This window comes from Anomalospiza imberbis, chromosome 10, assembly GCF_031753505.1.
Source record: "Anomalospiza imberbis isolate Cuckoo-Finch-1a 21T00152 chromosome 10, ASM3175350v1, whole genome shotgun sequence".
NCBI lineage: Eukaryota > Metazoa > Chordata > Aves > Passeriformes > Viduidae > Anomalospiza > Anomalospiza imberbis.
The window spans coordinates 20,459,966-20,484,448 of record NC_089690.1 but is presented as its reverse complement, the minus strand read 5'-3'; the positions used below and the strand labels follow the sequence as shown (position 1 = coordinate 20,484,448).

Sequence of the window (24,483 nt, the reverse complement as noted above, 5' to 3'; positions counted from 1 at the left end):
TCGAGATGCATGGACAGGCTCCAGCAGGACTCGGGAAGCTCGGAGCCAGCAGGGACGGCACTTTGATCCCAGGCAGCGCTTCCAGCACGGCTTCCCTGAGCGATCGCACACCAGGGCTTTGAAAGGCGCTCGGCACAAACAGCCGTGCCAGGAAAACTCCTTCTCCCGGCTTTTTTGCTGCGAGCAAGCTCCGATAGGGATCGCCGAGAATAAAGTCACTTCATTTACAAACCGGGGAGCCAAATCTGATAGACATCAACATTCGAGGTAAGTCAAGGAGCGGTGGAGCGCTGCCAGCTCCCCAAATGAATATGCATGGCAAACACTTCCCCCAGCTCCGAGCTGAAGAGAAGCCGGCAGCAGGAAGGCTGCCCCTGGGAAGGGGAAGGCGAGGGACCAGGCTTATTTCATCCTTTTTATTGAGTGCAATTTTCTCTTTAGTACAATATTCTCTGAAAGATACTGTTACAAACTCCGACAATTTCAACACAGTCAACAAATTGGGGAAGAAGGGGAGGGGGAGGGAGGAGCAAAAAAAAATTCCAAGGGCTGAAATCTTTTACAGACATCTCACTGGTTATGTACAGACAGGGTAGGGCTGGCCCGGGACACGCCGCGGCTCGTGGGGACGGGGACCGGGGCGCTGCGGGACCTCCTGGAGCATCCTGTGGTGGGAAGCAGCCCCTGGGGCCCCTCTCCGACGCTGCTGCCCCGCTGCAATGCTGCCCTCGACGCCCCTGCAAGGCAAGAAGAAGACGAGGAGAGGGTGAGAATAGGCACGTCCAGAGCTCAGAGAGCCACGCGTCCTTCCCCGCCGAGCCCCTCCGCAGCCCCGCACCCAGAGAAACCCAAAAGGCTTCTTACAGCACATCCAGCCTCTCAAAAAAAAAAAAAAAAAAGAAAAAAAAAAAGAGCAGGGATTAATTAATATGCTGTCAGAAAAGTGATGATTTCACTGAAAGCTCTCCATTTCTCTTCAGGTGGAAAAAGAAGGAATGGAAAAGATGGAATTCTTTGTGAAGCTGAGTTGCTTTAAGGGAGAGGAGGCTGGAACGCGATTTGGGGGGCGGGAGGGTATCCGTGTCCCCCTGCAGCCAAAATGCCTTTCCACCTCCTCCCACTGCAAAATGAGCCCCCACGGGTGTAAAGCAGGAGCAAACCACCAGGCACCATCAAATTGCTTTTTCCAATGTAACAAAAAAATTCCCCCTTCTCTCTGCTGCCAGGGGGAAACCAGAAGGTCTGGGAATCAGAGGGAGCAGCCCCAGCAGTACCTTCTCCACACCAACAAGTACCACACAGCAGCAAAATCCCATTATTTAGCCACTTTGGAGATGCAAAGATGCTTTTAATATACAATTTCACCTTGGAAACATAAAGGCAGCACATTAAATAACAAAGCAATTGACTGCTGGGTCCCTTTGCTTTGCCACAAAAAAACGGGGCTCACTGTCTAATTATTGCCAGGCATGTCTGTGCCTCTCCAAACATACCAATGCTTTCAGAAACCCACCCCAGCTGTGCCTGACATTTCACTCCTATTAAAATTCATCATTCTCCTGAATGGAAATAATTTTTTTCTTTAGCAAGCCCAGGTAGTAATGAAAGTTTTGTTTAGTAATGTAGTGTTTGGTGGAAAAAGGGGCAGAGAAAAGGGAAGAGAAATTGAGATTTCTTTTTAAAAAGGGAACTTCAGCTGGGGGAAAAGATATTGCTGGATATTTCTTGGGTGCAGGGGGCCACTTTCGGTGCCCTGCTTGGAGGTTTGGTCTCACAGCTCTCGTTAACGTTAATGGGATCAGAACAGCAAAACACCTGGGAAAAAATCTGTAACAGAAACACAACTGATATAAGGATGCTGAACTCGCTGCTTGAGCCGGGCGGGTCCGGGGGATGGGGTGGCGGTGATTTGTATCGGCTCCGGATTCTGCCACATTAAAGCCGGACGCGAGCACGGCTCCGGCCCCGGGCGCTGCTCCCGGCCCCGCCACCGCCTTCCCCCGCGGCATTCCCAGCTTTGAGGCGTCCTTTCCCAAGCCGCCCGGCAGCAGCAGAGCTGCGGAAGGGTTTGGGGGTTTACCTTCCCTGGGGAACCCGCGCCCTCCCTGGGGTGGTGCCTGCAGGCTCAGCTCTCCCGCAGGAGCTGCAGCCTTTCTCTTCGTCGGGGCAAAAATGATCCAGGGACAGCTCAGGATCACTTGGGCCGATCCCAAAGGATGGATCTCAAGAGACCCGAGGGACAGGTCATGAACAGCTGGAGGAGCATGGCGGGGGGGCTGGGGGCAGCGCAGCTCATCTTCTTGTACGCAGCCACCGAGTCACCCCCTCATCCCTCATCCCTCCTCCTCCTCCTCCTCCCGGAGCGCCGCCGTGGGAACCCCTGCGAGGCGGGCAGGGCTTTGATCTGAGCCTCCGAGGGCTGGCGTGACACAAACAGCGGTGAGAAGGCCACGTTTGTGCGATGAGAAGGCGTTCCATGAGGGAAGGAGTGATCGAGCAGCGTGGCTGGGATGCGGGCACTGTGTCACTCCCGGGCACTGTCCCTTTCCACACTCCTGAGAATGGGCAGAATTGCAAACACCCAAAATAATCAAGGATGGGTGGCTCTGCAAACGCAGTTCCAGTGCCCGCGTGGTGCCACGGGAAAAGGGAGCAGCTGGTGGGAATGGGGAAGGATGGAGGCAACTCTGGGAGTGGCCCAAAGCTCTTCCTGTATCCTGCAAGCATCCCCTGAGCACCGGCCCATTTCCAGACCCCCTGCAAAAGGAGTCACACCTCAACCCCTTTTCCCTGGGGCCTCCCAGAGCCTCATCCCCACCCACGCACCATCAGGGACATGACATGGCACTTGCCACCCAGGCACTAACCCCAGCCTGAGTCCCTGACCACGGCAGCCTCTGGCTGGCTCCCAAATATTTAGACTGTGGAATCTGAAGAGTTCAGCCAAAGCACGGTGGGGAAAAATAAGTGAACCAACTGATATGTGCATGTTCCACGTCTGCCTGTCCATGGAAGCCCCACAAGGATGCGATGTGAGGCTCACCTAGCTCCTCAGACAACACTTGTCATGGGCTGCACCTCCTGCTGTCAGTCCTGCTTGGCACTAATTAGCATAGATAATTGCATTGATGGTGACCATAATTTTCCTGCCTTCTCTCCCTACCTTCACACAAGGGTTCAATGGCCTAATGAGGCCCCTGAGGATAATGAGAGAGAAGCAGGTTCCCCCACCACAATGGCAGCTCCTGCACAACCTGAGGGGATGGGAGAGCAGAGAAGGGAAAGGCACAGCCCAGCTGCTGGATGGGGAAAGCTGCCGAGTCTTGTTTACTTGGGGACACAGAGAAAAGTTCACTCCAATTAATTTCTTTAAGTGGACGGGCGTTAATCCCCCTACACTTATCTAGAGTTAACGCAGCCTTAAGTAGATTTTTGCCTAATCCACTTCCACATCCGTCCCAAAAGGGCACTGTCTGTTTTGGGAAGGAGCAGAGTTCAGCTAATCCACTTAAAATTCACAGGGCTGGTTTGTTCAGATTAACCTCCTCCAGCATTAATCCTCCAGAGACAGGCCAGCAGACCTCAACACCATCCTGCCTCTGCCACTGATGGGGCCACCCCCTCCATGGCTGTGTCACCTGCAAAGCAGCTGTCCACGTGTTGGGGTCCACAAGGACATGGAGATGTCCCCAAAACAGCCACTAGAGCAGAGCAAGGCAGCAGAGTGGGACAGCCAGGGGCTTCGGGGCTGTTTAAATTCCAGAGGCAGAGGAAGGAGAGCAGAAGCAGCAGCGATGCTTGGACACAGATGGGGAGAAGGGGAGCAGCTGTGCCCGGGCTGGAGGGGTGCTCACAGTGCTGGTCCGTGGAGGACAGCCAGCCAGAAGTGACAACCCTGGGACACCACCCAAGTGCCAGCAGCTCTGACAACCCCAAAAGGCACATGTGAAAGGCACCATGGTCACCAAGACAGGCGCACCTCCCTCCCCAGCACTGATCTGCTGCTCTGACAGGAACCAAGACACCACACTGATTGCCATGGATCAAAGCAGAGGCAGGTCAGGCAAAGCAGAGGAGGTCCTCTCCTGACTGGAGCAGCTCCCCTTTCCATGTCAAACCCTGGGAAGGCAACACAGTCCATCAGGGTCCAGTGATAGACAGGAGCCAGCAGATCTCCCCTGAGACACAGAGGACATCAAAAATAAGAGAGCACAACCCAACAGCAGCTCTCACACCTCCCAGACAGGCTGTGGAGGAGATTGAGCTCAGCTGGGAGAGGCAGAGCCATTCCCCCATGGCAAGAGGGTTGATGATCCAAGATGATCCCAAAGGACCCCTCCAACACCCAAAAATTGGAAAAAATATAAGCCAAAACAGGAGCAGCAAAGAAATAACTGATGGCGTGAAACAACTTGCCACAGGAGTCCTGTCAGTGTGGAGTTGGCTTCTCCCCCATCATCACTCAAGAAGTTTCTGGCACTTCCAAAATTTTGAGGAGACTCACTGGGAATGATCCAAGTATTGGATCACTATCCACCCTGCCAGGATCCTTCACAGAAGAGGCAACACGACAGACAAAAACCTGAACATTAAATCCCCCTGCAGCTCCTGATGCAGGGGGGACATTGGGGCAGCAGGGACAAGCAGCACCTGGATGGCTGCTGGAGCTGGATGTGACTCCCTGGGCCCCACCCTTTCCACCAGCAGTTCAAGGAGGACAGGTGGCCTTGGAGCTGCGGAACATTTCTGCATCTGTAAATCCATCCCTCGTCTCAGAAGGTGATTGATCCTTTTTTTTTAAACTCAAATTCAATGTTTAAGAGTAATGATTTCCAAGTGAACACAGAGTGGCTCAGATATATCGGCAGTTTTTATGGATCAGAGGCAAAAGCCTTAATTCAGATCTTAACGAAGAGAAACGTGTCTGTCCCCATCTCAGAACAACGGCAGGGACTGATGGCAGTGCAAAAAACCTTTCATAGGTGATGCCCAATGATTTATCCCAGAACATGGGCCAACTGGGACGTTCCCACAGAGATGTCCTTGGGATGCAGGCAAACTTATTGGTGACATTCTGCAACCCAACCCCAACCCAACTCTGAATCAAACACCTGGAAAAGCAGAAAGCAGAAGAGATCTCATCGGACTCAGGCAAGGGGGAAGGATAGCTCTATTTTCTCTTTGGCAAAGGAGCACTAGAGACACCAAAAGCTGACAGGCTCAGAAATAATGGTTTGAGATCACTCTTGTTTAAAAACCGCTGCCTGCTGTTTTCATTGCAAGCCCTGCTCTGACTTGCAGAAATATTTAAAATTAAATATACATAAGTGCTTTCAAAGAACTGTTAATTTGAAGGTCATTAAATGGCATAAAATACATTCCTTTTTTTTTTTTTTTTCTGGAAAGAGGCACGTAATTATGCCATTAATATATGCTCTTCTTCCACATTCAAGCCTCAGAGATGCAAGGAGCCTGGGTTCACCTTCCCTGGCAGAGGCACCACATCTCCTTTTAATTACTGCCGTTGAGAAGCCTGCTGCTCCTCCATCACACCCAGAGATGGGGCTGTGGAAAAAGCATGGAAAAGCCCCAGGGGAGAACAATGCAGCTGAATTGCAAATGGGGATTTTTAGGGGATAAGGGAAGTAACAGTGGGGCTGGAGCCACTTGGCAACACCCAGTCCAGTTGTGAGGATCTTGCCCACTGATTCTCACACAAGACCTTGGGCCAAGCTCAGAGCAGGGGTTTGGTAGCCAAAAGTCCCTTTTTTTGATTTAACACTCTATGCAAAAAGGATAAAGCCAACCCAGACACACACACCAAAAAAAAAAAAAAACAACTAAAAAGACACAAAAGGGTTGATGTTTTTACAGTTGTCATAGAAATGGAGAGAAGGAGCTGCTGATGACTTCAGAGCACAAAGTGAAAGGCCAGGATCAGGGGCAAGGCTGAGGTGGGCTCACCCGGGCATGCAGCCACATCCGTGTGTGGATAATTCATGTGGGATGCAGCCAAAGGAGCAAGGCACTGTGACTGAGCTTCACTCATGAGCAGTGGCAGCAGTCAGGATCCAGCCCAGTGGGGTTCACCAGCAATTCCCCCCCTTCCCAGCACTTCTGCATGACACAGGAACCCATCAAGACCCTGTGTGATGGATAGAGCCCAGCCCAGAGGAAAGGCCTGTGCAGTTGGTCATCTTGGATCTAAAACTCCCTTTTCTTTCCTTTAAACCATAACTCTGCAGGGAGAAAACAGCTTCTGAGCCATCCCTTCTCCTCTGTGATCAAAGAAAGGAAGTCCAACACCAACCAGCGTGGATCAGAAGATGTGAAAATGGAGTGTTCATCTTTAGACCAAGGAAGAGGCTCTTGCCAGAGTAGGAGCAGCAGAGCAGCACCAAAGAGGTGCCACCCAAGTCAAGGTGAGAGTCTCTTCCTTGGCATCTGACAAAGGAAAAGGAGGAGCAGGTCAAACACAACGCTGCTGCCATGGCCAGGCAGGGATAGCACTGTCACTTCCAGACAGAAAGGCTTCACAGTTTGGAAAACTGATTTTATGTGAAAGAAAGGCCTCTAAAGTAACAGAATGGTCTGTCAGAAATCATCTGAAATTTTTATGCTGGTTATTTTCAATAAAAGCAGAAACCAAACATCTATTTTGGATTTTTCCCTTTGTTTTCCACTAACAGACTGATGGCCTATCATGAAATCTTCTGGTTGGGATGAAATTACTTTTATTGAAAGGCAAGAGAACAGGTGGCCCATGGTGACCCTCCCTCAAGCAACTCCCTTGGCCCATGATGGCTCTTCACTGCAGGGATTTGTTTGAGCCCACCTGCATGCTCTTTGCTCTGCCCGGAGCACCACCAGACTGCTGCTGAGCTCTTGCATGACCCTGGAGGGGACACATACAGGTCCCAGCACAAGGCCAAGATGTGGGGACAGCTGGTAGGGAATGGTGGCATATGGGAATCATCTGCTCTGACACAGCTCAGGAGACATCAGGTGTTGGACAGCTGGGAAAGGGCAACAGAATGGAAAGGCCACCAGCCCTGACAATGCCCAGGGGCACTGCCTATGGCCCAGAGCCAAGGAGCATCATCCACCCTGGGAAATTGAACCAAGATAGTCTTGGCATCTCTGATAACACCTGAGCACCCAGGCAGCCTGTTTGATCCCTCAGGGGTACTTGGCCTGCTGGGTGGGATAGGCAGGACTGAATGATTCACATTTCATATTCACGAAGAAATGGCCTCAAGCTGTGCCAGGGGAGGTCCAAGTTGGACACCAGGAAGAATTTCTTCACTGAAGGAGTGATTAAACATTGGAATGGGAGGTAGTGGAATGCCCATCCTTTGAGGTGTTGAAGGACCAGTGGACATGGCACTCAGTTCTCTGGACTGGCTGACACAGTGGGGTTCAGTCACAGGTTGCACTCGATGGTCTCAGAGATGCACTCTCACCCTATGACACTGTGGCTCTGTATTAAAGGGTTTACACTAAACCAGGGTTGCCGTGGTGTGCTGGGGCAGGGACAGCACTGAGCAGGCAGCAGCAGCTGCCTCGCAGGTGCTCGCAGGGCTGGCAACAGCAGCAGGGGAGTCATAAAGGTGCAGTATTGATATTTAGCCTGTGTGCCTGTCACTCGTTCCTTTAAATGCCTTTAGCTTCCTTCTAATAAAAGAGAAATCATAAAAAACCCACAAAGGACCCTTCAGTGCCAGCGAATACCAATGTGGTGGGGCGGCGCATTAGCATGCGTGGCGCCTGCTCCATCTGCATGTTGTGTTCCGTGTGACAACATCCCAGAATACAGATTTGGGCTGCCAACATCCCGAGAGGTATTAGCAATCGTCTATCAGACAGGAAGAGGAGCAGTCCCTGCTGTTGTAAACAAGGGGGGTTTTTCTCTGCCTCTTTCTCTGGGGGGAGTTCAGTGAATTGAAACTAGCTCATTCCTGCATCTTGTTAGTTCTCGTTCTTCGGCAGAGCACAGGTCATCTGCCTTGGGCAGTGGAGAAAAAAAACTGGAGGCATAGAGAGCACCTCAAAGGGTCCTTCACCTGCTGGTGGTGATGAGCCATGAGCCTGAACGTGTTCCTCATGAACCACCAGGAACTGAGCATGTGCTCCTCACGGGATACACAGGGGTCCACCCAGCCACAGAGGACCCTAACAGCCCCCACACAGGAGGGACAGTGCTCCCTCTCAGGAGATGTGGACGGGTGCTGGCAGCAAGCACAGCACAGGCTTGTCTCCTTGTGTTCAGTGGCAGCAAGAAAATCTGGTGAGGCATCTCCAGGCATAGATGGGAATACGATGGGGCAGATGGACATGGAGCAATGCCATGGTGTAGTTGGATATGGGCAGCCCCATGGCAAAGAGATACGTGGGGAAAAACCACAGCCCAGGTGGGCATGAGCCATCCTCACAGCACTGAGGGACACAGGACATCACCTCGGCACAGACAGACATGGGCTGAGAAGTAAAGCAGCCCCTATAATACAGCTGGACATGGGGCATCCCTGTGGCTCAGGAACACCCCCAGGACATGGATGGATGCAGGACATCCCCATGGCGCTAGCAGATGTGGAGTATTGCCACGGTGACGATGGAAGAGTGAGAGGGATGGAGGGTGAGTGAGGAGGTCAGAAGGTGAGTAAGGAGGACAGAGGATCTCGGTGTACGTATGAGCCACCACACCACCAAATCCCAGCTGGGACCTGCAGCCCCTGAGGCACAACCACAGCCAGCCCGTGCCACTGCTCCGCCACCACGTGGCACAGCACCAGCGAGAGCATGGTGATGGATCATTGCAACTTGCACACAGCCCTCTTAAGCCTTATTAAGAGTTCATTCATTTTATAAACTCCTGGCACGATCCACAGGGGGAAGTCAGATGGCCCAGCCTTACAATATTCTGGGTAAACACTGACACGTGTTGGGCAATTTTAACCGGATCAATTTGCCTAGGAGACAAGTGGAGGAACAAAAAAAAAAAAAGAATAATAAAGATCAAATTAAATAAAATATAGGGAAACATCTACTGAGAGAGGCTATAAAGAAGAGCAGAAAAATACAGAGCAGGACAGATGGATGGACAGAGATACACAAGGCACTCGGACCTACCTCTGAAGCCACGAAACTTAAGTCCATAAATCAATATCAAAATCCTTAGGTCCACAAGATGGGGGAAAAAGTCCTCCATAGCCATCTTCCAGACATCACTGAAGCCCTGGAGGCCTGAGCAGTCCACTTCCCAGAGCATCTCTCCTCCTCCAGCAGCCACCAACCCAGTCACAGCCACGCGGTGGCTCCTCCAGTCCCGTCCCATCCCCACTGTGCCGGCCGGCCCTTGGCATCCTCCTCCCCAGGTGCAGGATGCCAAGCGCTTCCTTCATCACCAGGTGCTTCCAGGCTGCCTCCTGCCCCTGGGGGCTGTGGGTACAACCCCTGGCCCCCTGGGTCAGGGACCGGCCGGCCGCTGGCTGCAGGGTCAGCGCTGGTCTTCGGTCATGGACAAGCAGTGAGTCCACGGAAGGTTGACAACATACACAGGCGCACGAGCGCGCACACACACACGGGAACACCTCTTTCCATATTCCAGGATGGAGAGTTTGTTTTTTTTTTAATCCTTTTTTTCCTTTTTGCAAAAAAAATGCAAGCAAAAGAGAAAAAAAAAAACCAAAACCCAAGGTTTTCTATTGAAGGTACATCTCTTCTTCAATATGAAGACATTAACTGGATTGAGTCGGATCCCCCATGCAGTGGTCAGCTAAGTCCTTTGGTAGTTGCCAGAGTGGCACCTGGGTGGGATGGCAGGGAGCTGCAGAGACATCTGAGGACACTTCCACCCAGTCCGTGAGCAGAGAGGGGAGCAGGGTGAGCCGGGAGGGCCGGGACAGGGAGGAAGGGCAAAAGAAGAAAAAGGAAGGTGGTTCCTCTGGACAGGATGCTCCATCTCATGCCTCTCCTTTCCCCAACAGACCCTTCCTCCTCCTCAGTTTCAACCACTGCTCACTGGTGGCAGGATTGGAGTCTGGTCTCTAGGGTTTGGGTTTGCTTCCCCAACGCACATTGGTTTGTCTTCATTGTTTTTTATGTTTTTTTTTGTTTTGCTTTTTAAATATATGATTTGTACATATTTATACGTATTTATACGCTGTCCCCCATGACATTGGTAAGTGTGCTTCTGTTGGTGAGGAACGGAAGTCACCAGTCAGATGTGAGTCCCAGGAACATCCTTTGGCTGCAGTCGCAGTCCCCAGGCAGCGGCGGCTCCTCTCCCAGCGTTGCCCCGCGTCAGTTCCTCCCCTCCCACCTCTGCCCTCCGCTGCGCGCCCTCCCCGGCCCCTCCCCACGGAACAAGGGATGTCATGCCATCGAGGTCGGAGACTGGCTCATCTGTACTCGCATGGACTGGACACTGTTCAGGATCTTCTTCTGGTGCCCAGCCAAAGTCACCCCTATTCTCAGGAGGTCTCTGGAAGACAGACAGACAGAGGAAGGTCAATGGCAAGCTGAGGGTGGTGAACTTGTTTTGCTGTTGCTAAGGAAGGTGAGGGAGGTAAGCTCAGCTGGAACATCCACAAGGCCCAAGCACAGCCCCATGAGCATCACTGGGAGCAAGGAGACACCCACACATTGACCTCCAAGTAGTGAATGTGGCCACCTCCAGACTCTGGTGACCAATGTAAGGGATGCTCACACCAGTCCTTTGCCCTGAACTGACCTCCCCACCTCCCCAGCTGGGCAGCAACCTGCTTTCAGGCAGCCCTGGCATGGCCAACTCACTCAGATGTCATCTGGGCCACCAGCTGCAAGGAGGTGAAGCCAGCGGTCAGGAAGCTGTCCCGGTACTGGCTCATCTTCACAGCGCTCAGCCAGTCATCTACTGAGGTAAAGGCAGTGAAGTCGGGGATGGAGCGGTCGAGGAGGGGCTGAGAAGGCCTGAAACAGGACACACCACTGGTGACACGCCTGGCTGGCACCAAGGGGCTGCCCTGCCTGAACCCGGACAGCACAGGGACACGCTCCCCAATCCACCCCCAGTATCCCTGTGCTCCCCCCAGCACACACCCATGGAAGGCCATGATGAAGGCCTGTCCCATGGGAACACCACCGTGCCAAGCAGTGCTTTGCAAGCTCACACATTGTATTCCAGCTGCGGGAGCCACAGGGATGAGGCGTCGGCAGAGCAGCCACCACACCCAAACGGTCACACACCATAAAGAATCAATAACAAAGAATTACTGCCGTTGCTTGGCTGAAAACCGCATGTTCTTTGTCTGACTGTCAGGCAGAGTGAAGGCAGAGTGAAGGCAGAGCCCCACTGCCCCCATCTAAGGATTTATGAATTCTCGGGGAGCTGCTCGGGGAGCCTTTCCCCACAGCATGGGATGGTGACAGGAGCATCCCCACGCCCAGCACTCACACAGCGGTGATGGTCGCCACAGTTTTGAGGCTTGCCGGGTTGCGGATCATTTTGTCGAGGGTGTTGACGATCTCGGTGAAGCGCGGGCGGGTGTTGCGGTCCTTCTGCCAGCAGTCCAGCATCAGCTGGTGCAGGGCGGCCGGGCAGTCCATGGGCGGCGGGAGCCGGTAGTCCTGCTCGATGGCGTTGATGACCTGAGGATGGATGAGGATGGATGAGTGAGGGGGAAAGTGGATGAAGGACTAGGGGAGCTCCCTGAGCTGCTTGTGCAGGTAGAAGGGCTGCAGGCAGCCGGGGAGGGACGGCCAGCCTGGCTGATCAGCAGCCGAGGGAGCGGGAGGAGCTGGGTGCGCTCCGAGGTTAATCTCCGCTCTGATGCTCCGCGGCTGCAGTTCCTCCCAGCAGAGAGCTGCCACTCATTATCTCGGCGGATCTCGCCGGAGTACAGCAGTCACACTTCCAAAGCTCCTTCCCCGCTCGTAAACCCTCTGAACATTTTCAAAGGCCCTGCAGCTTGCTGAAGTCCAATTACCAGCCCACTGGCTTTTCTTTCCAATTTCTCTCCTTGCATCCTTTCACTCACTAGCCTGTTTCATCTCTAAACCGAGTGCTCCTGAGGCTCCAGGAAGGAGCAGAGAGCCCTTCAGGCAGGGATTTCTTTTGGGAATGAGCACCCCCCTGGCCCCCAGACCTCTGTGGATGACCCCCAGTGCTTACATCTTGGTTGGACATGTCCCAGTAGGGCCTCTCCCCGAACGACATCACCTCCCACATGACGATGCCGTAGCTCCAGACGTCGCTGGCCGAGGTGAACTTGCGGTAGGCGATGGCCTCCGGCGCTGTCCACCTGACAGGGATCTTGCCCCCCTACAGAAAAAGGGACTTCAGCTGAGAAATGCCTCCCTAGGCAGAGGAGGCTGGATGCCCACAAGCCAGGGTTGGGGCCATCCCACACACCCCGAACCATGGGTCCCTGGAAACCCCATCAAGGAGCAGGCAGGCGGTACCTGATGGGATGAGGAGGCAGGAACCAAAAACAACTGCATGATATCATCTTGTACCTGCCTAAAATGGCTTAGCTGAACAAAACAAATGGGTTTATCCAAGGATTTGCCCCACTAACTGACAGCAGCCCACTCCAGCTGCCCTGCAGGACCCAGCACATCAGTGGCCTGTCCCCAGGTCCCTTCCCAGGTAGTCACCAGGTGACAAGGCTAAGCACAACTGGGCTGGTGCTTGTCACAGGTGAGGAGCCAGAGGCACCCCCATCCCTTGACCTTCAATGGAAACAAGGTTGAACTAAAAGCATCCTCTACAGATTTATCTGGGCTCCCACAGCTGCCAGAAGGTCCTTCCAGCCCTACTGTTGGAGCGGAAGGCAAAAAGCAAAATACCTTTAAAACTTAATGGAAAGCACTGGTGTAGGAAAGTGCCTTTGGCAGACAGCTCCTCATTTCTCCCAAAGGCTCCAAATCAGGCTCAGCATCTCAAGCCACCCCGCCAAGCCAGGGCAGGTCCCAGGGCCAAAGGCCATGCCAAGGGCGCAGGGATGTGAGGAGGGGCAGCACACACAGAGGGATTGCTCCCTGAGAAAGCTCCATAAAACAACCACAAAAAAAGCCAAGGGATAAGGAAAACCACAGACACGCACGGGAATTTTCTGGGGGCAGGACTGCACTGTGAATCGTTCAGCACAATCCTTTTCCATAGCCTTTCTGAGGACGCGTCAGCCACTCTTGAAGGATGAATGGCAAAAAATTTGATTTGAATAACTACAAATGGAGAAATTAACTGCTAGGTTGTTTTTCCTGCCTTTTCCCCAGAGCAAAAAGCCTGCTGTGGGAGGCAGAGTGATGCAATCGCAGGCACAGCATCACTTCCCAGCTGCTGGGGAGATCTATTATGGCCTAAATTAAATAAAAACACAGATGAGATAATCTCTTTTTATCTCTGAAGGTGGGGAAAAGACTAATTCATGCCTCGTCTCAGCAGCTACCACTGGGGTCTTTGAAGGAAAAATAAAAGCTGGGTGTCTGCTCAAAGGCTGCTGCCTGCAGGAAGGGTCTGGGCAGGGAGCGGGGCAGGTCTGGGGGGAACAGGAACATCCCATTGAGCAGGGGAGGGACAGTGAGGGGCTGAAACTGGGCCAAAACATTGAGTCAGCCTTAAAGGCATATCCCTGGCTTTCCCATTTTGGCAGCTGGAGTCAGCCCTGGCACTTGGGCACAGCTCAGCAGCCCAAAGAACTGCTTTGGCAGGAGCTGGTGCAGCGTTGTGCCGGCACCCACTGCACACTCTTCTATTAATCCGTTCGATGAGGCCAGCGAGCTGCTCATCCCTTTCCCCTCTGATCACCCTTAACACCTCTCAGGGGCTCACAAGCGGGATAATGGCCATGGTGGGGAGCTGGGGGTCCCCTGGGGTAGCCAGGAGCAGGGAGAGAAGAGAGCTGCCTCTACCTACAAATGAGTTAATTAAAGAGGAGAAGGATGGCTGGGGAATGGCAGCGCTCCCCGTTAGGCTTGTCTCTTTAATTTATGCTCGGAACAAGTTTCCAGCAGGAAAACGCAGAGCAGACCTGGAGCATTGGGGGAAGGGGAGTTAAAACTCCCCTGGGGGAGGGAGCACCATTGCTGTGCTGCCAGGAGTTGCTGTGATCTCCCTGCCTCCCCTTCCTGTCTCTCCAGGGACTCCTCTGTGCACCTTTCCTCCACAGAGGAGAGGGAAGAGGCTTATCTGGAAACTGCAGAAGGCAGAACAGTGCTTAGGGAGGAGGGAGGTGGAAAACTTCTAAAAAGGAGGAAGAGAAAGGAGGGAAAAGAGGATAATTTGTGGAAACTACAGCCAGGACCTCTGGACCATGAGCCTATGTGGTGGGAACACCCATGAGGTACTCCCACCCATGGCAGACTGTACATCCAGCACCCTTCTCCCAGGTTCAGCAGGTACAGGGCACAGGGAATGCTGGGCAGGAGAACATCCTGCAGGAGGTACCTACCAAGGAGCTGGTGTAGGTGGGGTCAGACGTGTCGTCCTGCAGGTAGCGCGAGAGGCCGAAGTCAGACACTTTGCACACCAGGTTGCTGTTGACCAGGATGTTCCTGGCAGCCAGATCTCGATGCACATAATTCATCTCTGCCAGGTACTTCATCCCAGCAGCAATCCCTCTGAGCATTCCCACCAGCTGGATCACTGTGAACTGCCCATCGTTTTGCTGCGAGCAGAAAGAGCAGGCACTGGGGTGAGCATGCAGACCCCGCAGTGGGACCAGGGCCACTCACTCTGACCTCAGGAGGATGCTGCATCTCCCCAGAGGACTCCAGCTGCCCTGCCTGATTACAGAAGAGGTAAGCACCCCAAAAGACATAATTTGGAGATGTATGGCACACTCCAGCCCGCTCCCAAACTAAGCAAACAGGCTGGGATTTACAAACAGGATAACAACATCTCATTCCCTAATCCCACAGCCCACGTGGCCCCACCTCATGGGGCATCACAGCATCACTTCCCAGCTGCTGGGAGATCTATGATGGCCTAAATTACCCGCAGGAACGAGTCCAAGGCCCCGTTCTCCATGAACTCTGTGATGATCATGACCGGCCGGCTCTTGGTGACCACCCCTTCCAGGCGAATGATGTTGGGGTGGTCGAACTGGCCCATGATGCTGGCCTCGCTCAGGAAATCGCGGCGCTGCTTCTCCGAGTACCCAGCCTTGAGCGTCTTGATAGCCACGTAGATCTCCCGCTTGCCTGGCAACTTCAGGCGCCCCTTATACACCTCTCCAAACTCCCCTGCGAGCGCAAGATGGAAGCATTTAGGTTGGAAAAGACCTCCAACATCACCAAGTCCAACCTTTGATCAATCAACATCAGAGCTACCACCTCCTCCTCCACAATAAACATTGCAAAGAGCAAGGAGTCTTTGCCCAGCTGAGAAATGGCAGCCAATTCACACTTCAACAACGCTCTCCTCTACAAATTCTGTCCACCTGTCCTCTTTAAAAGGGCCAGTGTCTGCTGCTGGGGACATGTTTAGGTTTGCAACCTTCTCCAAGGTGACAGAGCCCAACACTGACACAGGCAGAGGCTACAGCTGCCTGTGCAAACCCCCACAAGGAGGATTTGCAGGGAAAGTGCATCCACATTTAAGGACTAACTCAAATATCAGGTGTCTGCATTGTTAATCTTGGCTGCCTTTCCGCACATCACTTATCTTGGGGTGGGAAATAATTGGGCTGTTTACATTGCTGCTCTCTGATTTAAAATATAGGGAACACAGGAGAGCTTTCACTTCATCAAAGCAAAATTTGCCTGTGGAGGAATTATATTTAAGCCATGTTTGCAGCCACTTTGCCTTGATGAGCAGCAAAGGCCAGGTGATACATTGCTGAACTTGATCCCAAACAAACTGACTCATTGCTTCCTCAAAGCTTCCCCTCCCCGGCTTCTCACTTTCTCCTCTAAGAGTATGACACAGTTATTTAAAAATGGCAATAAAACAGCACAGATCACACACACCCATGTGTGTGTATATATACACATGTAGGGGGAAGGGGCACAGACTACAGTGAGGTCGAGTTTTTCTTGTTATCTCATGGAAAATCCCAAGAGGCTCCATGGTCAGCCAGTGAATACATTCCTGGAGCCTTTCCCACCTCAGAGGAACTTTGAAAGCATGAAACAACCTCATGTCCACCCTAACCCACCCCAAACCCAGGAAAGCCTGACGTTTCAAGGCTTCATTGGGGCCTTCCAGGTGAAGGACCGTGTGTGCTCCCCTATAACGTTGCTCCAGGTGGGTGCACAGCAACACAGAAGCAACTGAGAGGGCAAGGAAGGATGGGGAGCAGGACACAGAGAGACCCACCTGCCCCAATGACTTCTTCAATCTTCACAAAGGACACATCGATCTCCTTGGCGAACTCTCGGACGGCTTCGTTGGGGTCCTCATAGGTGAAGGGGTCGATGTAGATCTTCATCCCTGGAGACCCTTGTTACAGGGAAGATAGGAAAAATAGCAAAAGGGAGAGAATTATAGAAAGAGTTAATAGAATTGTTTGGGTTGGAAGGAGCTCCAAATTTACTCCATACCATCCCTCATGAGCAGGGACACCTTCCACTAAACCACTTTGCTCCAAGCCCCATCCAACCCGGCCTTGAACAATGCCAGGTACAGTGGATCCCCAAAGTCTCTGGGCAGCCTGGAAAACCAAGAGCAGTTGTACCACGGCCAAGAGCCGAGACCCTTCTGTCCTCACACTCTCCACTAAGTGGCTGCTATCACTGTACTCACCTACACCACTCCCACAGACCCTTATCATTCCCTTTGGGCCACCAATTCACCCAACTCTGCTCTGCACCTCCTCCTCCCCCTCTCTGCCCTCCACTCTAATATTTATCCTTCCTCTTTCTCCTCCATGGCAATGGGAGCAGTTACAGACCTGAACCACAGCGCACTGGCTTTACAGTGAAGGCTTTACGAGGCAGCACGCGTTAGTGAAGAAATATTTATTTACCCAAAAAGGCTTCTGATGGCTTTGTGGCAGCTACTAAATTGACAGAGTGCAGCAATTATAACCAACAACTGGTATAGATCCGTGAAATACGGCTTGGGCGGACGCTGGGACATGTGTGCGGTCCCTCACTCACCCAGGGCAACGTGTGGTCACAGGATCTGGCCACACCACAGGGACATGAAGAAAGTGGGCTCTTGCCCTTTTCCAAGGGAAAAAAACCGAAAACAGGCCCCAGATTTCCCAAATGGGTTCGCAGATGTCACGTTTGGATGGCAGGGGCTTACAGAGCTGACAAGGGCACGGTGGTGAGGCACAGTGAAGTCAAAGGACTCAGCTGGACACCAGTGTTGTAGTGCCACCCAAAAGGGACCTACAATAGGCTGTGGTGTTCCCCGGGGCGGATGGGGGCAGTCAGCTTCCTGTACCATTTCTCACCCAAAAAGGGGACTGTGGATGGCATAGCAGCTCCTCGAGGTGATCTCTGGAGGAGACCAGGAGGGACATCGCTGCCTGGTCCCCTCCCCAGGGTACTTCACCCTTATAGGGATTAACATCCCTCAGTTACACTGTTCAGGACCTTTCCTAGGCCATGATCCCATCACACCAGTGCTTCCCAGTGTACCTCCAGAGCTGGCATACAGATGGATGCATGGACCACAGCATCACCTCTGCACTAGGAATCTAAATCAGCTCCCAGCTGTGAAATAATTCAGGAGGACACATGAAAGCCTCACAGTGGGCACTGCTGGTGCCAAAACGCCACCAGGAGAGAGCTGTGGGGCATTGAGGACTCAGGAAGGACCAGGCAGGAGCATCCTCACCCCCAAAAGGGGCCTTTGGGGCAGAAGTTCTGCACCTCAGAGGCAGAGGAGGCTGCAATGAAGCCATCTGTGCATCTCCCAGTTCATAAATCCCTTTATGGCTCTGTCTCATACACTTTAACTGCCCCATAAATTCTTTTACAAGAGCAGCTGATGCTCCAGCCAGGATTACAAAGGGATTTACAGGATCGTAACGGAGACTAGCTCACGGATCAAAATATTGAAAGAATAGAGGAGAAAACAATGCCCAAGCTTCCTGTTCCCTGTCAACACAGGCTGGTTTTCAAACGCCCTCTGATGTGTCCATAGGCTCAGTAATCACCAGGATGAGCTCTCCCCTCATCCTCATCCCATCCAAATGAGGAATTGGGCACCTAAACCCACTCCTCATCTCTGCCAACATCAGCCCCTGGCTCATCATTCCCACACCAGCAAAAGCTAGGTGAAATTCCAGATACTGGAGCGCACCACCAAAGGCACCCATGCTGAGCCCACCTGCAAAGAGCTTGGTGCTCTTAAAATCATCCCAAGAATCCTGAAAACTGGATTAGGCCAATTTTCACTACCGCAGACAAGGGCAAATCTTTTATCACTCTTCAAAATTTGAAGCGCTCTGCACCACGACCCTGACTCCAATGGCCAATTCCTTCTGGCATCACATTTCCTTGGCAATAAATATCATGGGGACAGAGAAGAACACTTCCTGCTGAATTGCTGGTGCTTCAAAAGGGCACTTTTCCTATTTCCCCAATCTCAAAGCTCCCAGTAAAGCCATGGAATGGATAAACCACAAAAAAATTACACTCCGAGAGACCCCATCACACCCCAAAATCCACTTGAAGCACTCTGCCAGCAGCCAGTGATCCCAGGGGGTTGCTGGAGGGATGGCAGAGCTGTGCTGGGAGGCTGTAATTGCTGTGCCACTGAACACATGGTGATTTGTTCCAGAGGATGCTCTCATTTCTCCATTAGTTGCTCACCACAAATTTCCCACCTGTTTTGCTCCAGCCTCTGCATTGACAGAGTGCCCAGAGGCTCACTAACCTTGACAGGGTATTGCTGGCACCCTGGATTTCTGACGCCAGTCATCATTGCCCCCAGGTTTAGAAACACAGGACAGGCACATGCTTCAATTGCTTCCCTACCTAGGTTGAGCATCCTGGATTTTGGGCTGCCTGGGGCCAGCTAGGGATGCATGTTTAGTAGGGAATGGTTCAAAACAGGAGGAAAATGTGAAAAATCAGTCTGTCTGCAGCCCGATTTGAGTTTATCCATCAAGCATCAAATTAACCTTGCCCTGACCCCCACAGTGCAGCAACATGGAGAAAAGAGGGAGGAAAAGCACAGGTCTGTCATCACCCAGTGATGTTTGGAAAACAGTTTATTGTTTGCCAGGAGGTTCAGGGCCCCCCAAAGTACTGCCACCACGTTGGGAGGGTTCAGTGTGATGCCAAGAGGGTCTAAAGAGACCCAGAGTGCTTTGCTCTCTTGGCTGGGCTCTCCTCCTTATCTCCACTCCCTCTTTAGCTCTCTCCAGCCCTCCTGTTCTTCTCAGTCAGGCCAATTGCTGCATCCCCATTCCTCCCCTCTGCTCACCCATACTGCTCCCTGCCTTCCCCACCCATCCTTCCTCCATCCCTGCATCCCACACCTCTTTCCCCCATGGAGGCACCCAGGACCAAGATGGTCCTTCCCACAAGCAAATTGTACCTGGGAAGCCACTCTAGGAGAGAGTAAATGGGATTTTCATCCCACAGTGGAACCAGTGGACACCAGGAAAATCCTGGCCCCCAAAGCTGCTGCTTTGCTGCTTTATTCTCATTTGCAGTGCTGGCTGCCGGAGGGGCACCAGAGCAGACATTACACACAAATACACCAGGAATTAGTTCTGGTGCACAGCTCCACCAGCCACAGAGGTCTCATAGGAAAAGCTCAGGCTCTCCTAATTGTTTGCCAAGGGGATCAGCAGCCCAAAGCCACTTAAACATTCCCAGTCACTGGCTGCATATCCTTCCCAGAGCAAGGTAGAGAACAAGCATCAGCCACACAGCCAGAACAGCAGTAATGCCAGCAACCCCAGCCATGCTCCCAAAATCCAGAATCTCTATAACAGCTCAGCACCAACCCAGACCCAGGCAGAGCCTGTGGAAGGAGATCAGGGGCTCACCTTCCAAACACCACCTTTCTCCTTTCTTTCCTCCTTTGGGAGTCTTCACAGCATCCTCTCCCCATCCCTTCTCCCCTTACATCCCCCCTGTCCCTGACATACCCCCAAATCCATCATCATTCCCCAGATCCCTCCTGGTATTCTTCTTTTCCACCCACAGTGCTGCACCACTGCAGCCCACCCTCTCCCAAACCCTGACAGACACATGTGGACATCTCCACTGTGGTCCTGTCCATCTGCCACGGGGGGCTCCCACCACCCCATAGTCCCTCTTGGAAGGGGAGGAGTGGGGCAATGCCGGGTGCAGGTTTGGGAGCGTCTCCCGTCTGCTTTTCCCACTTTCCCTGCTCACCTCTGCCGGTGCTGTAGTGCTGGAGTTTGTCACTGTACACCGCCTCCTTGCTGTAGGCGCGCTTCCTGGGAGAACAGGGGAGAGAACAGCCAGGCTTCAGGCATCAGCAGCTGCTGGTGGCCCCAAGCTGCTCCTCTGCCACCAACACTCCATAAGCGGTGGCATCATGCTGCTCCCTCTGGCCACATGGGTCCCCCATCCCCCCCTAATCTGCACCTCACCACCTCCACCTTCCAGGGACACTGATCCCACGGGGACCCACCTGCTGCAGACAATGGAAATGGCCACCAGGGAGACGATGAAGACCACCCCGGCCGCTGCGGACCCCGCGATCAGAGGCAGCTGCTCTCTCAGCTCTGACTTATAATCGTCTGCGAGAGAAGAGGGACAGGGTCAATCCTCCCTGGCACGCTCATGGAGTGAGAGCAGCCTTCGGGAAGGGATCCCCTCTGATTCCAAGGGTGCAGCTCCCAAGGCAGTGGGACAAGAGGGATCCAGACAAGGGGATCAGCTGAGGCAGGGGATGAGCCAGTGCCATGTTGCACTGGGTAGGACTATCAGGCTTGGCTCACACACATTTGGCTTAAAGACAGGGAAGAGAAGATTCTGGAAAATGCACCCATCCCAGTGTGCATGGGCCCAGTTTCCCAAAGAGATGAGGTTCACAAGGTGGCTTTGTCCTTGGCTTTGTCCATTTCCCTTTCCTCAATAAATTAATTTCTTGAGCAACCTGATCTACTAGAAAGTGTCTCTGCACATGGCAGGGGGTTGGAACAAGATGAGCTTTAGGGTCCCTTCCAACCCAAACCTTTTTGAGACTCTGTGATTTAAACCTGTTAGCCACTTTGACCAATTTTAACATGGGGTCTCACAGACACAAAATTCCTACAAGTTGTAGGAAAGGAGGCCACCATTAATAATTAAGCCAGCCAGAGAATGCTATGCCAAGACTTCACCCAGATCAGACATCAGAGAGTTCACACAAATTATATCAAAGTTCATACAATGGTGAACTTTGGGAGTGAGGGTCAGGAGAACCTGGGAACCCTTGCCGCAGGTCCACTTGTAGGTGTAAATATCTCAACATTTGCAGAGCCATGGCACCCACAAGTATCCCTTCCCCACCAAGCACCCCTTGGAACCTCCTTTGTCTGCTCAGCCACTCCATGCATCCTTCAGCAGCAGGCTGGGGTGAATGCCAAGGTGGCACCAGGAGGACTGGATATGCCTGGGGGAACCCCCAAAAAGCTACTGGCACCCTCCATGTGTCTCCCCCATCAGTGGTGTGGGTACACTCAACAGGCAGCATCCAGCAGATCCCACATTCCTGGAGCTTCTGTAGCATTCCAGAAATACCCCTCTCTCCAATCGCCTCATCGAGGTCTGCCAGGCTGTGCCAGCAGCCACATGCAAGGGTTAAAATAAAACTGATCCAAAAGAAAGCATTTAACACTCTTTTATCTGTATTTTCTACTCTGCAGTTAATTACTGGAACCTAGATTTATCTCTTGCATGCTGCTTAAATCCTGAGAAATTCTCATCTAACAATCAATTATTATTTAATAAGCTACACAATCCATTCTTATTAAATTTCAATTAATTGCTTATTTGAGGCAGAATTTTTCTTCTCGCTTCTCTAATCCTGAATATTTGAGGCATTGGAGGGGGGTTTATTACCATTTCCTTCCCTTTGGTCACCCAGCATGGTTTTCCTCTTCCCACCCCAGCTGGCACTCGACATGAATGCATGCTTGGGGTGACCCATTTTAGGAAAGAAGAAAAGCTTTAGGAAAGAAGAAAAGCTTTAGGAAAGAAGAAAAGCTTTAGGAAAGACAGGCAGTGAGGCTGGGAGCCATGGATGTCCCCTAAGCAGAGAAGGAACCATGCCAGCAGCAACAGGAAACAGGCTCTCAGCTGCCCCAGGGGTAGGAGGATGTAGTGGTTTTGGTTTGCCAATTTAACATTTCCCCAATTTAAAAATTTCTCTAAATTCACTAATTTCACTTCCCTAAATTTCCTCCCATTCCAAACCATGTCAAAGGACCTGCTTCACTCACCAACTTCTGGATAACTCCTGAAGCTGGCATTAATGGAAAACATTCCCATGAGTTAGTAGCTTCTAAAGGAAGCCAGTGTTTGTGGGTGCAGGGAAGGGCTGGGGCCAGAAGAAGCCATGAAGGTCATGAGCTGGCCCAACACACCCTTTGGCATGGGAGATCAGCTTTCAATGGGTCTGACCATCCCAGCTTTGCCCTGATGGCTCAGATGGACTCCAAGGGTCTACAACCCTCCCCCCAACCCCATCACACCGTGCCAGACTCACAGCTGGTGCTAAGGGCTTCTGTCCCCACAGCTCAAGGCAGCAGAGACAGAAATAAATAGCAGGGGAAACCTGGAGCCAGGAGATTGAGGGCGGATCACTCCTCCCGCCGGCGGTTAATGAGACACCGCTGTAAATCAGCCGGCTCCTGCCACGCTGCCTGCTGGGACAGAGGTTTGTGCAGACAAGCGCCTTTAATCCCATTAGAGCAGGAGGCTGGAGGCGCCGGCACGCCGCTGGCCGGCCACACTCACCGTCGGTGAGGGTCTGGAAGCACATCTTGCCGCTGTACTTGCCGTAGCCGGCCACGGTGCGGGCGCGTACCTGCACCACGTAGACCATGCCGGGCCGCAGCCCCTCCAGCCGCGCCGTGTTCGTCTGGCTGCGTGCCATGGATGAGTTGTACTCGTTGTGGTCCTGCAGGCACCCCAGAGAGCCACCGTCAGTGGGACAGGGACAGGGGACAGCGGAAGGACAGCGGGAATGCAGCCCAGCTGTCCCTGTTGAGGGCAGGGATGGGGATAAGGGAGAGCTTCTGCTTCAGAAGCGTCCCTGACCCAGAGGATCCCACAGAAAAGGCTGGAAGAATTGGGATTGTTCAGCCTGGAGAAGGCTTTGGGGTGACCTAATTGTGGCCTTCCAGTAACTGAAGGGAACTACAAGAATGATAGGGATGGACTATTTATAAGGACCTGGAGCGACAGGACAAGGGGGAATGGCTTCCCAGTGACAGAGTACATTTAGGCTGGATATTCAGAAGAGATTCTTCCTGTGAGGGTGGGAAGCCCCTGGCACAGGTTGCCCAGAGAAGCTGTGGCTGCCCCATCCCTGGAAGTGTTCAAAGACTAGGGCTCAGAGCAATCTGGTCTAGTGGAAGGTGTCCCTGCCCATGGCAGGGGGTGGAACAAGATGAGCTTCAAGGTCCCTTCAACCCAGGACATTCTATGATTTTATGAAACAGAACCCACAAGGAACTGGGGAGGCCCCTGCAGCATGAGCCTCCCAGGCAGCCCCCGGTCCCACCAGAGCAGGGAGCATGGAGCAGCAGAGGGAAACAATAAGATCATCCAGAGCAAAAAGAATTTATGAACAACAGATTCCTCCTCTTCAAATGATTGACATCCTTGTGCATTTCAGAAACATCCCATAGTTATGGAAACCTGGTGTCCCTGCCCACACCACAGGGGTTGGAACTGAATGATCTTAAAGGTCTCTTCCAACTCAAACCATTCTGTGATTCCACTAAACACTGTAATGTGCCCTATGAGACCCTGCCCAAGCAGGTTCAAGGGCAGCTCTCTGCTGAGATCCCCAGCCCTTGCAGTCTGGCTCTGCTGCCACAGATCCTTGGCCTATACCTTGCTGGAAACCTCAAGCATCTCCACTGTCATTTTTTACCACATTCCCCAGTGCTTTGCTGGTAAGAGGCCGCTGTTGAGATCATCTAATTATTCATACTTAGAGGAATTCATTAGAGCTGGTGAGACACAGGAGAGATGGAACAGCTTGGGCCGGGCACGGTTCATTGCAGGGGGTGGAAGCGTGTCCTCTGCAGGACAGGACCGCTGCCAGGGACAGGACCAGTGGTAGGCAGTGACCCAGGGCAGGGACAACCTCCATAACCTTCCCTGGTCCTCTCCAACCCCCTCCTGACGCTATCCCCATGATTCAGGTCACTGCTCATCCTACCAAATACCAGAGCCAAGGCAGCCACGGCCACTGATGTGCTGGTTGAATGCTGCCATGGGGAAGGACTGGCTCAGGTTGGACAGGGCTCTGAGCAACCTGATCTGGTGAGAGGTGTCCTGTGGCAGGGGGTTGGAACTAGATGAGCTTTAAGGTCCTTTCCAACTCAAGCTGCTCTGTGATTCTGA

The 24,483-nt window shown here is 52.6% G+C and overlaps 1 protein-coding gene across 2 annotated transcripts in view; it reads right to left on the bottom strand.

Moving 5' to 3' along the window:
- Positions 1 to 9,616: 9,616 nt before the first annotated feature.
- EPHB1 (EPH receptor B1) overlaps positions 9,617 to 24,483 on the bottom strand; it is a 77,078-nt gene continuing 62,211 nt past the window's right edge. For both annotated transcript variants that reach the window (XM_068201125.1, XM_068201124.1), the window contains exons 7-16: positions 22,864 to 23,026; positions 20,552 to 20,660; positions 20,290 to 20,354; positions 16,301 to 16,423; positions 14,978 to 15,225; positions 14,433 to 14,648; positions 12,152 to 12,301; positions 11,435 to 11,628; positions 10,795 to 10,950; positions 9,617 to 10,483 (exon numbers count right to left, since the gene is read on the bottom strand). In XM_068201125.1, coding sequence (XP_068057226.1) covers positions 10,375 to 10,483; positions 10,795 to 10,950; positions 11,435 to 11,628; positions 12,152 to 12,301; positions 14,433 to 14,648; positions 14,978 to 15,225; positions 16,301 to 16,423; positions 20,290 to 20,354; positions 20,552 to 20,660; positions 22,864 to 23,026 — 1,533 coding nt within the window. In that variant the 3' untranslated portion in view covers positions 9,617 to 10,374. The remainder of the gene's footprint in view (positions 10,484 to 10,794; positions 10,951 to 11,434; positions 11,629 to 12,151; positions 12,302 to 14,432; positions 14,649 to 14,977; positions 15,226 to 16,300; positions 16,424 to 20,289; positions 20,355 to 20,551; positions 20,661 to 22,863; positions 23,027 to 24,483) is intronic.